Below are 12,603 nucleotides of genomic sequence, written 5' to 3'. Positions count from 1 at the left end.
ACACTGGTAGGTTAGCTCAATATCAGTCGTGCACAAAATCACGGAATACAATCAACAAAGAAATAAAGGACAGTAATGCTAAACTTAGGCTTACAGAAAATAGGTCTCACTAAATAAATTTGGCGCGACTTTCTGACGAGAATATAGGTTGGACTGGATAAAAATACCTTGTAGTTTCTGACCTACTATACTTAGATCTCTGCAAGATTTAATGCCACACAACAGTCTGATTTAGAAGTTATTCAACACGAAGAAAACCTGGAATCTAAAACCACCTCATAAATTATTAGGGTGGCTTAGGAAAAATATTTTAAATCCACCTCATCAATAGTTAAAGATGTTTTCTTAGCTCTAAAAATCATAGCTCATTATACCCTTGAATACTATGAAAAGCTTCTTTACCTTTAATTTTTTCTGCAGTTGGAAAGTGTATATATATATACACACTATAGTTAAAGGGGAGGATGTATAAAGTTAGCTTAAACTCTGTGAAATTATTTCAGATTTTTTTTTTTTCAAGAAAGAAAGCCTCAACACTAACAGATTTCTTCAATTAAAAAAATAATAAGTGTACTTAAAAGCCATTTTTTTAGGAAAAAAAAGAGGATGAGGAAAATCCAAGCCACTTCCACGCATGTGTAACATCTCACAGCACTGAAGGTACCCAGCTTACACTGTATCCAGGGACACCTGGAAACATTACAGAGGATCATTTCACTGGTTAGACAAGGACAGGTGTGTAACAAATTATTATGTATAAGCTGCTTCAAGGTCTTACCATGTGGCACATGTAAAGGAATTCAAGGAAAGAGGAAAATCGACATCATGTTTAGCTTGGTTGAAAGCTTGCACAGGTACTTAATCCAAATTACCCAGCATGGAGGAATATGCTATGCCCTGTGCAAGACATTTTTTCCTACTGCATGAATCTGCAATACTGATTTCTTAGTGAAGGTCCAATGCTACTCAGTATTTCTGCCTGTTAATTGAAGGGTTATATAAAGGGCTGAAGCTGATGGAGTCTGCACAGAATACAAGAACTGGTGAAGGATAAATAAGTAAGAATGAGTAGAGCCCATTCCAGAGACCTACATCAAACACTGAATTAATGCAAAAAACATCCTTGGGTACAGCCTAGTGCAACACGCACCCCATACACGTGCAACAAAGGTTGTTTTATACTTACAAGATGAGGAACTCTGCTTAGAAGTGGAGCGAACTGAAAGAAGACTCCAAAGACACAGTGAATGAGTACAGAAATCCAGCAAGCTGGAACTGGCTTCTTGGGCAAAACACGTTGTGGCAGAACAGAAGAGGAAGGACAGCAGGATTTAACATCAATATGTAGCTTAGTGAGATTCTTCATGATGCATTTACCAAGTTCTAGCTCCCGTTTTGAAATAGGAAAGTTAATGAACACTGATGATATCTGAAAACTGTTTCAGAAAGAAAAAAAAATGGGTTTGTTCCCTAAATTCTTCTTATAAGACCCAGGACAGAGCATTTATAAGAATGCTGTAATCAGTGACATAAGACAAGAATGAAGACAAGAATGGCATAAAAGTCATTAAAAATAATTAACTAATTATACGCATTGCTGTATTCTAAATTAATTACTCAAGGAATTTGTCACTGTGGAGGGTTTAGTAAAGCAATCTGACCAACACTGCAACGATAAACAAAAAGTGAGAAAATATTAAAGAACAAGAAATGACACAGAAGTATTCTTGCATTATTAAACCAATAATTGCAATAATTGAGTTCCCTCCTATAATACCCTACAGTTCTGCTCAACTTCTCATCACAGTAGAAAAGGAAAGAGACAAGAGTATGGCAAGAATAGTATTGATAAGACCAGGATGCTCCAAGATGCTGAAGTTCTAAGAGGTAATCAGTGGGTAGAGAGGGGACAGCAGCAACAAACCATGCTGTATAAAATCTCTACAGTTCACTTAGGCCGCCTTCTCACCCTTTGCCACACTCAATCAATACCAAAGGGACCAAAGCCTTGGGAAAAGCAAACATTTTCATCAAACTAAATACATTAAATGGAAACATTCAGATTTCATGAAGGTATTGTTGCATGCACACGCACAGTTCAGGGATTCATCGCCCGCTCTTTGGCCTAAACTTTGCATAACTCTGCAGAAAATGCCATTTTTACATCAAATTATTTCACTCACAGATCACACAGCGATGCATAAAAATGAAGAAGAAAGCATATTTACCCAGTTTTTCTACCCTGGAAATTCTTCATTCTGAAAAATTCAGATGGGGCTTTAATGACCGCAGGCTGCAGCCCTCCCCAGCAGCACCTGGCCAAGAACCCAACAGGTGTCACTTCAGAACCCAAACTGCTGGCTTGCAACAATCTAGCAATACGTAAAACTCCTGTTACACACCTCCATCCCTAACAAAAAAAAATCCCATCATCACTCACAGCTCTAAAACCAGGAAGATGGAGATGAGACTGCAGGCTGGTGTGGTTCTTTCCTCCTTACACCCATTCTATGTTAAAGCACAGCACCAAGCAGAGCGAGCCTGCGTGTCTTTAGTGTCCAACCAAGAGGAGGCAATGCCGTGATGTCAGCGCCTGGGCACACATCTGACGCACCATTACCAAACCGACAGCAACATTATCAACGTTAGCACGGCGCAGGTGTCAACATTTTGGCCCAAAAGGCAAAAACCCAACACTTGATCTCATCCAACAGCTTAACGCCTCTTTTCTCCCGGCTCAGCGCAGCGCTGGTTAGCTTTTCCATAGGCACAGCCGGCTTTGGTTAGCACCCAAAGGAAACCCCACAGGGACAACATTTCCGCGCCCTTCCCTCTGCCCCTCGTGTCAATGCATACACCACAGCCACAACCCCAAGCGCGACCCGGGGCGCCCGGCCCGGCTCCCCCGCGCTCACAGCGCCATGCCCGCTGCTCGATGCCGGGCGTCGAAGGGCGAGGGCCACGTGCCGAGGGCATGGCGGAGCGGCCGGGCGGGGGGCGGCGGGGCCGGGGGCGCGGTGGTCGGGAGGTGGAGCCTGGCCGCGGGCGCGGGGACCTCCGCTTCCCTCCCCCGTCGGCCGCTCACCTGGCGGGGCCGTCCCTCGCCAGGGGGCCGGTTCCGCGCGGGGCGCGGGCCTCCCCGCCGGCCCTCCCCGCCGCTCCGCCGCCGGGCCGCGCGTTCGTCGCCAGCCGGCTCAGGCCCCAGCCGCCGCCGCCGCCTCCCCCTCCATGGCCGCCGCTCTCGCCGGCTGCATTGTGGGAAGCTGACCTCACTCGCTGCTGCCGCCGCCCCGCCGGCTCCGCCGCTCGCCGCCATGGGGGCCGTGACCGACGGTAAGACCTCCTCCCCGCCGCCCTCCCTCCCCGCGGCCCCCGCTCCGGGCCGCTTTCCCCGGAGGAACCCCGCCGGCTGCTCGGCTCGGCCTCGCCCCGCGCGGAGCCCTCCGTGCCGCTACGCTCTGCGCCGCGGCCTGAGGCTCCGCCGGGCCTCTCGGGCCCCGCTTCTTTCTTTCGCCCGCGTCCTCCTGGCCGAGCCCCTGCCGTGCCGTGCTCCCGGCGCGGAGCGCTAAACCCTGTTTTTTCCACAGATGAAGTTATCCGCAAACGGCTTCTCATTGATGGTGACGGAGCCGGGGACGACAGGAGGATCAATCTGCTGGTGAAGAGTTTCATCAAGTGGTGCAACTCCGGATCTCAGGAGGAAGGGTATTTGTTTGCTGTTTTTAAGTCTTGAAACTCATTGCTTTGCGGTTCAGCACAAAACTGAGCTTCTGTTTAGACGAAGAAAGTAAACTGCGTTCAAATGGATCCAGCCAGGCTGGATGGGCAACCTGGTCTGGCGGTTGGCAATCCTGCACACAGCGGGGGGTTGAAACTAGATGATCACTGTGGTCCTTTTCAACCTAGGCCATTCAGTGATCTTTGCTATGTTCAGCCCTGTGTGGTTCTCAGGACAGAGCCCAGGAGCTGCGTCAAGAAATGTCAAAAATTACAGAGCAAACCATCCTGAAATCTAACAGAGCAGTGAGGGCTCTGCACGTTGCTTCACGATTCAGCAGTCCTGTTATTACAACAGGATCACGACTTGAGTGCTCCAGTTGGCGGCTCTGCATTTGTTCTGCTAGGTGGGGGCTGTGCTGCTTCTGCTGTGCTGCCCTGAAAAGGAGGAGGAAAACAACAGGCCAAAGAACTAAAGGTTGAGCAACAACATGCTGTTCTGCTGCAGGGTCTGTGCTGATGCTGGATATAAATTCCAGGAGGACATTCTGTGATGATGCTGTGCACAGAGGAACGCTGGAGTGTTTAAATATTAATCGTGGTGGTCACAGAGCCGGCCCTAGTTGGGAAGGGTGTAATCCCTGGAGCAATCTGCCCGTGTTCTAATGCTGCTTTGCACCTTTAAGGACACGATGATAGAATTAATTGGTGCAGCATTCATTTTTAACTTCACTTTCAATAGTTATACATCAAATCTTAGAAATATTTTATTACTTGAATAATTGCTGTTGTTTTAACCGTTCCTTGCATTACCTGAGGCTTTGTTTTCTGATTATATAAAAACAGGCAGGTATTTTCATGCTGCTGAGGAATAAACGTCTTGTTTGCTTTCAGTTACAGTCAGTACCAACGAATGCTGAGTACTTTATCACAGTGTGAATTTTCAATGGGAAAAACTCTTCTGGTATATGACATGAACCTGAGAGAGATGGAAAACTATGAAAAAATCTACAAGGATATAGGTAAAGGATGAGAAAAAAAATCAATCTTTTCTTATTTGAATTTCTCTTTCATAAAGAAGGTCGAGTCATGTCTGATAAACAAAATGTAAACGTATAATGGGTGACTTAAAAAAAAAAAAAAAATTTAATACCAGTCATAGTTGCCCTTGTATCTTATCAGTGTTTAAAGTGTGTATGAATAAAAACTTTTTTTAGTCTGTTGAAGTATAGCTTTGAACCTCATGGAGCTTGCAGGCCGTCGTGTAAAGAGCTGTTTGTGATGATTTAGCAGAATGGATTGTTGGCTTTTGTTGTTTGATTTGTGTCTTTCTGTTAAAGAAAATAGTATAGCTGCAGCACACGAGAAGATTTCTGAATGCAAGAAACAAATCCTGCAAGCAAAAAGAATTAGAAAAAATCGCCAGGGTAAGGAGCAATATTTACACTGGGCGGTTCTATTGAAGTGTTATCTTTTAAAATACATTGTACCAGAAAATAGATTACATGTTCTTGAAAATGCAGAAGAAAATGCTGTCATTAACGCTACATGTAGCGTTATCTGGTGGGTTCCACACAAGCTGCTGAAAGTTTGGTTGTTGAGGTTAAGCCGGTAAATCTCAGTGACACGTAACACCAGGAAAACTTAGAGAGTAGCTCAGAGGTGTTCTCAAGCCAAAGAAACTTTCCCAAGCATCCTTTAACAATTCAGTTAAGAGCTAAAGCACATTATTAGCAGCGAGACAAAAGAGTTAAATAGGCTTCCACCCAGCACCAAAAATCATGTAAGTGTGTTCCTTCAGCTCTTCAGGAGGAAAGTGAGAGCTAATACAGGAGCAGTTGTGCCAGTTGCATACCCACCAACCAATACGGCCTTGCAGAATACCTCTAAACCACCTATTAGACACATCTGTTCCCTACTCTTAAAACTAGGGATTTGATATTTTTAGTTGAAACTTAAAACATTTCCCTGTAACAGTCTTATCAAAATTTAGCAATTGGGAAAGCAGAAGTTTGCTTCCTAGAAAATGAAATGTGAAAACAAATAGTTTAAAAAAAAAAAAAAAAAACACAAAACAAACAGCTGTAACAGGTAAAAGGCTTTAAAACCTTTAAAAACCACATCCAGGTGTGTTTTGTGGATAATTTTAGACTCTATTAGAAACTGTAAAGAGCCTTAAGCAGTAGAAAAGTAGAGTACTTAGATTTTTACAAGCACAGGTCAGAAGTGTTTGCTTTCAAAGATGTTCTGCCCACATTTTCCATCTGAATGAGCTGATCAGTGTATGTAAAATATCACCTTTAGGAAGTGCCCACTTTAATTGTCTACATAAGCATCATGTCATTTTTACCGTGCAAACAAAAGTTAAATCAAGCTGTTGTTTCTCTTGCAGCGTTTTATTTTTCTCTAAAAATCTTAAATGTCTGTGTAGTATCCTATCCACAGTTTCCTATATATATTAGATTATATATAAAAGCAACACTTAAGATTCATACACAAATACATCTGAAGCAGTGCAGAGCTATCTAAAGGTCATGTTTTCTTATCCTTTACAAATCCCTAGTACTGGGTAAGTTTGAGTAAGTAATTAAGGGCTTACTATGACCTGATCTTTATTTGAAACTGACTTTCATGTAGTCATCTACTTGGATCTGTTATAGTATATTTTTATACAGTTTTACATGAATGTTCCTTTTTTATGTGCAAGATATTACGTAAAGATTTGAGAATGTTAGAACACTTTTTTGAGAAGTAGAAAGAACTGATGGGGAATTTTAAATTCTTGTATCTATACCTTCAGAATTTAGACTAATAATATTTAAATTTCTTTCAGAATATGATGCATTGGCCAAAGTCATACAGCACCATCCAGACAGACACGAAACACTGAAGTAAGTATGAGACTGCATTAGATTACAATAAACCAGCAAATTGAGTCACCAGATTTGACATTTTCTTGGTTTCACAATTTGACCTTTTTGTCCCTGTTACATAGTTTCTTTTGATGCAAGAAAAGCTGGTGTTTCATTTTAAAATTGTGCTTTTATGAGCTTTCCTTCATTAATCTCTATCTGTATGGGTTCAGAAACATTACTAATAATTTTGTATTTGAGGTTTTTCCATTGTTAAGGTGAATGGATGAACTCAGATGTAAATGCACAGCAGTTTATCAGTGACAAGTTGATCAGGAAAGAGAGATAGCACGGCAGTGCTGTAAAGTGCAGCAGCAAGTAATCATGCAGAATATGTATCACACAGGCAAGTAAAATAGAATAAGAAGTAGAGAAAGCAAGAGAAAGCTTGTAGTGTTGTTGTGTGTTTTCCTTCTAGTAGTTGTTCCTGCATGCCTGCTTACAAATTACTACCTTGTGTACCACAATATAGCCTGCCCTGGCATGTAGGTAAGACCTACCTGTTGTCCAACTCGTCCTGCATATAACCTCCAGAATTACTTGTCACAGCTGGGTTTGGATCAGCTACCTGTGCTTTTGGGCCATTTTGAGCAGTCACGAGGAGATCATCTTTTGAATATTATTAAGCCACAGAAACATTCCAGGACTTACAGCATCTACAAGTTTGTTCTTCTTTACCTGATTAAGGGCATGACATGGATTACTTTCTCATTTAAATGTAGCTCGTGTCTATCCTGCTGTCAGCTTTCAATGAAATTGTAGAGGGAAGCTATTATTTCATGTCCCATGCTGTTTTATAGCAGCAGGAAGAATTTATCATATTATTTACCATAATATTAGCAATCTGTTTAGCTATAAACTTCTGACACTATTTCATATGCTTCTTTCTCATATATTATATTTTTCTTGGACTTCATTGCCTCAATCTCTGTTATTACAGTTCATTCTCTTGTGACTTACTTATTTCTTTACTTCATTACTCAGCACGTGCCATTTATCAAGAGTTCATAAAAAAGGATTATTAAAAGTGAAGCTTTTCAGATAAGTCAGTTGACTTAGAATGGAAACAACTAATTGATAGTTTTGTGGGTTGTTTTTTTTTTTAAGATGCCAGATTGTTAAGATCTGGGAGGGGAGGTGGTTTTAATTTTGCACAACACATCCAAGTGTCAGTTTCTTGAGCAGAGCTGTAACTGTCAATAAGGTCAGCTAATGAATTTAGCATTTTAGCTTTTCTTAAACTTAATTTCTTATCACCTTAGAAGAATATATTGTTAGAATTAACCCTTTGTTCATGCACTGAAGAGTGTCTGCAACATATCCCCCCTATAGTCCAAGATGTGGACTTGCAGAGTCTCTATTTTACAGATTTTACAAATCAGACATAGTAAGAGAATGGAAACATCTTTAGAGAGAGCTTACTTTATATATATTCCAGCTTTAACTGACTTCCCCATGTGAACACTAAACATAGAAACTGTTTTAATAGAAAGTGTTTTAATTACAAGGCTTTCTTTCCCTAGTTTGAGAGGAAAAATATAGAAAATCACATAATGTGAATCAGGAAAACCCGCCCTAAAGTCAGTGGAGGGAGACTCACCATCAACTCTTAGTTACTAAAAACTCTAGAGAAAACTTCTGTGAGGAGAAACACCATGGTTTATTGCAAGAGTTACACTTATAGCTTTAGCAAGTCATACAGCACAATAGGACAAAGTTCAGAAAAACACTTTTTTTAATGCTTTTAAGGGGCTATTTCTTGGAACAACTAGTCCTGCAGCACAGAGGAGGAGAAATTGTTATTGACTTAGTCATGAGTAATGCATAGTAGCCAAGTCAGGAAGTGACAGGAGCCGGACCACTAAATGGCAGCGCCAGTGTAATTACCTGCCTTATCAAAAGAGCTGTTACAGCATGAAGCAATGACACCAGTCTTAGAAAAGGAGACAGAAAAATGAGAAGATGAGGCAAAGATCTTCTGGAGCTGAAAGTAAGAGAAGTGAAGCACCAGGTGTAGCTCGGACATTGCTAGAAAATTGCTTGTCTTCTCACTGCCTGCTTATAGCTGACAGCAACGCATAAACAATGTTTGGTGAAACAGAAGCCTTTCAGAAACTAGAAGCCAGGTAGCAGTGAAATCATTGCATAAGCCTATGAGCTGTCAGTCTGTTTCCATAATAGGAAGGTTTACAATGCCACACCCAACCATATTTAAGGCATTCCCCTCCAGATACCAGTGTACTACCTCAGAAATAGACAACACCCTGAGGTTGCATTAAACCAGAGCTTTTTCCCAGCCATCGTGACTGGAAGCCCTTCTGTGATTCCCTGCCCAGACTAGTTGCAATAGCTCTCAGTGCTTCAGAAAAAAACAACTTTGTTCCCTTGCTGACCTGTATACAGCTCTGCCTGCTAATTAATCAGCCTCAATCCACCTGACCTGTAAAGAAACAGGTTGATCTCATCGTATGGATCATAAATTACAAGAGGCATTACAGGAAAATGAGCAGGGCCAAACTGGAGGTTTGCTTCATCCTCATTTGAAAGCTAGTCTAGAATACCGTACCTATTATTCTGTGCCAGATCTCAGAAAGGATTGTAGTGGACCAGATGAGAATAGAAAACAAATGCTTGCAGAAGGGTCCTAAAGAGGGCTTGACAGGTTACATATCCAAAGAAAACAGGAATAATAACAAAGATTATAGATGTTGCATACTTCCTTTATCTCTTAATTAAAATAATAACTGGGATGGGAGAAGAAAATGAGAGCATATCTATGGATCACAGGAGTACAAATATTGAATGTTGCTTTCTAAGGAATAAGCTAAATCATGTATCATCTGAAATGTGGATTACTCTGTGTAAATCTGCTGTAAAGTTGATGATATCCACTACTGTGTCTGGTCAGGCTATTGTCAGAGATGGAGTACTTTATCTGACAATTGCTGTGTTTATTGCCTCTTTAGGTGAAGTAGCCTTACCTGTATGTCATTCCTTTTATTATGCTTTGTTTACCTTTGCAGTACTATTAGCCATGCTGCTCATTTATTACTTAGTTTAAACCCGTTTTTCAGTAAATTCAGAGAACTTTTAAAAAAAAATAAATAAATTACTGTGACAATTCCTTTCCAGGCAGCTAGAAGCTTTGGGAAAAGAACTTCAACACCTTTCTCACATTAAAGAAAATGTTGAAGATAAGGTAGGTTTTTCATAGAGATTATTGCATAATTATTTAATAGGAACATAATTAAACAAGAATCTGCTATGAGTTGTTTGGCTGTATATGCTCTGAGTTTTCTGAATATACTCTTGATCATTCCAGCTGGAGCTGAGAAGAAAGCAGTTTCATGTTCTCCTGAGCACCATCCACGAGCTTCAGCAAACTCTAGAAAGTAAGTGATATTCTTAGGTAACACATGCATGGGTTGGGTTTTGGCAGATCAGAAGATGAGATAGCTTGCAGCAGTGGACAAGCTACATGCAAATTTGAATACAAAAAAGCTAAATGACTTAACCCTGTGAGGCAGGGAGCCCGTGATAGAATGGGGAGTAAAGCTGTCAAACACAAGAGCTAAATTCAAAAACACAATCAAAACATACTTCAATCATACCAAACATATTCAAAAAATCAGTGTTTACTTTTCATGCTCTAATAATACAGATAATACAGATAATTTTGTTTTAAATATTATTTACTGGACACTTGCTATGTCTTTTGAAGACAGAATAATTGGTATAGTCTGTGAGCATGACCTGATTAACATACACATGTTGCTATAAGAGCAGACTTTCATTCTCTAAGGCCCTCTAGATCTTCTTAAGCAGAATGAACTGTTAATCCTAGATGCAGTTTAGCAGAAGGTTATTGTTATTAAGCATTAATGACACTTGCTGAAGTATTAGTCTCTGAAATACATTTTTGTATGACCATAAGGTTTACCTTTCAGTTTCTGGAATTTTGTAAAGGAAGTAAGAGTTTAATGGAAGAACAACCTTAGCTGAAATAAAACATCAATAAACAAAGATAGGACATATAATTTGAAGCAGTGTGGCACTATTTGTTTGAACTGATCCTGCAGGATTTACCCTATATTTCCTGTAATAACTGTGGAAGAATCAGCCTTAAACATAGCATTTTGTATAAAACAATACTCAACTACAGATTTAAGGCAATCAACACAAAATACTTTAGCTGGCACAGCTTTGCACTATAGTTTGTAAATATAATCTAAGCACATTTAAATAACAATAATATGTTATTTTAGATGATGAAAAACTTTCAGAAGCTGAAGAATCTCAAGAAACTCAGATGGAAGCAGAGACCAAACAGTAAATATTGTTAGGACTACTGATGATACTCTTGAAGAATACACATACGTCCTCGCTTTGTTTTCATGCCAATAGAAAAAGAATGGCAGCTGAAAACTTTCTATTGCTTCTGTGAGTTTTAATACACAAGTACTTGTTTTGCTTTTGTTCCTGGTACAAACAATTCCAGATCTGTACAGATGGACCCTTTGTGTTAATCCATAAACTTTGACAAGAAATATGTTTTGGTTTACAAAAGGTGAATCTTCTGTACATTAATTGTGAACTGAGGTGTTTGCAAATCACTGTCAATAAAAAGTGTTTACAAACAGTTTTCTATCATTTGGTAGGCACTGAGCTGAATAGTAAGGCCTCTTCTTACTTGATATTACATGTCAGTGCACCTTTGCACAAGTCCCAGTTTCAATGCCATAGTCCAAGTGGGCTCTAAAACAGAACCAAGGTCTTAAACTTTCAAAGTAGACCAGAACACACTAGTCTAATTCTGTATGTGATGTGTTTTCTAGCAGTGTTTCTGAAGGAGTGTAAAGCAACATACTATACTATCTTTGGTTTGGTTTTTTTTCCCCATAAGCTGATCCAAAGCACTGCAGTGATCTGAGCCTCACAATGCTGTGCACCCATTTCAAAAGTGCATTTTGAAGTGACACATTTAAAACTGCAGTTTAAGTACTTTGTTCTTGTAGAACTTGTATTCTAGTCCTGATACAATTCCTTTTTTCCTGCTTCTGGATTTTATTTGTTAACCGTGTATTATGAAATAGGTTGTGGAGCCCTTCCTTCCTCGTGATAACAAACGCAAGCTGTAGGCAACAATTGTAATGTTAATGTTAAAGAATCCAAGATACTTTGGTTATTAATAGGGAGCATAGAGTGCACCCACCTGGACTGTCCTGCAGTTTGCTGGGAGGTAAGAAATACAGCTTTCAACCTTGCTGACAGAAGAGAATTGAGTGTGCTGTAAGCTTTCTTAAGGCAGCAAGCAAAGATCCTGGGGCAGCAGGAGGTCATATCAGTACCTGTTACCCATATTCGAATATCACCTGTTAAAACAGCCCTTCTGGTGGTTTGGGTAAAGGAAAACATTTTGGATCTCAATCAGACCACAACATAAGTAGGTTGTGCAGAGAAGTTGTAGGCGCCCCATGTCTGGAGGTGTTGGATGGGCCCTGGGCAGCCTGTTCTGGTGCTTGATTCAGTGGTTAGCATCCCTGCCTGTGCTGAGGGGACTGGAACCTGATGGTCTTTGAGGTCCCGTCCAATCCAAGCCATTCTGTGATTCTATGATTTGCTGTTTTCCTAAAATAACAGTACTGTGCAGAATGGAGCCACCTCCTCAAACAAGGTGGCAGCTAAGTGGTATTTCTGGGGTTGCAGCTTTGGGCTTCTGTAGGCCAAATGCCACGTAACTCCCATTCTCAGTGACAGTGAATTTGCGTGCATTGAGCTGAACAGGCATCTGAGATTGTTTTGTTTGTATTCCAAGTTTGCTAAAGGCAAGCCAGCTGAATGAGAAGTCGTACAACTTCAGTAGCACAGTGCAGCTGTAGACTAATAAGCTGTCAAAAGTCTTCTGGTTCACAGCTGGTCAACTCAGAACACAGGGGAAGCTCAGGTTTGCCTGTTAAAGCCTGTATAGACATGC

The 12,603-nt window shown here is 40.8% G+C and overlaps 2 protein-coding genes across 3 annotated transcripts in view; one reads left to right on the top strand and one right to left on the bottom strand.

The window, feature by feature from the left end:
• The window catches only part of ATXN7 (ataxin 7), an 80,846-nt gene extending 77,694 nt beyond the window's left edge, over nucleotides 1-3,152 (bottom strand). Inside the window, exon 1 of one of the 2 annotated variants that reach the window (XM_042880872.1) lies at nucleotides 3,086-3,152. The gene's annotated coding sequence lies outside the window, so the exon portion shown is untranslated. Of the gene's footprint in view, nucleotides 1-2,228; nucleotides 2,244-3,085 lie in introns of those variants that run through there. The other variant, XM_042880873.1, reaches the window with a different exon arrangement.
• A 73-nt stretch (nucleotides 3,153-3,225) lies between these two features.
• On the top strand, nucleotides 3,226-11,268 carry THOC7 (THO complex 7). Its single transcript, XM_042880989.1, has 8 exons — nucleotides 3,226-3,333; nucleotides 3,588-3,705; nucleotides 4,612-4,739; nucleotides 5,058-5,144; nucleotides 6,551-6,608; nucleotides 9,762-9,828; nucleotides 9,952-10,021; nucleotides 10,895-11,268. Exons 1-8 carry the CDS (start codon nucleotides 3,315-3,317, stop codon nucleotides 10,960-10,962), a joined length of 615 nt encoding a protein of 204 aa, XP_042736923.1. The 5' UTR covers nucleotides 3,226-3,314; the 3' UTR covers nucleotides 10,963-11,268.
• The last annotated feature ends 1,335 nt before the right edge of the window (nucleotides 11,269-12,603 follow it).

The sequence above is a fragment of the Lagopus leucura genome, unplaced genomic scaffold (genome assembly GCF_019238085.1).
Source record: "Lagopus leucura isolate 7727_CA_CO unplaced genomic scaffold, USGS_WTPT01 Super-Scaffold_100028, whole genome shotgun sequence".
Taxonomy (NCBI): domain Eukaryota; kingdom Metazoa; phylum Chordata; class Aves; order Galliformes; family Phasianidae; genus Lagopus; species Lagopus leucura.
The sequence above is the reverse complement of the archived record's forward strand: the minus strand, read 5'-3'. Positions and strand labels throughout refer to the sequence as shown.

Bases quoted from the DNA above. Each gene is read 5' to 3' on its own strand.
- THOC7 (XM_042880989.1), top strand. The intron at 6,609-9,761 runs GTAAGTATGAGA...ATTCCTTTCCAG, and splicing joins GACAGACACGAAACACTGAA to GCAGCTAGAAGCTTTGGGAA. The intron at 10,022-10,894 runs GTAAGTGATATT...ATGTTATTTTAG, and splicing joins GCTTCAGCAAACTCTAGAAA to ATGATGAAAAACTTTCAGAA.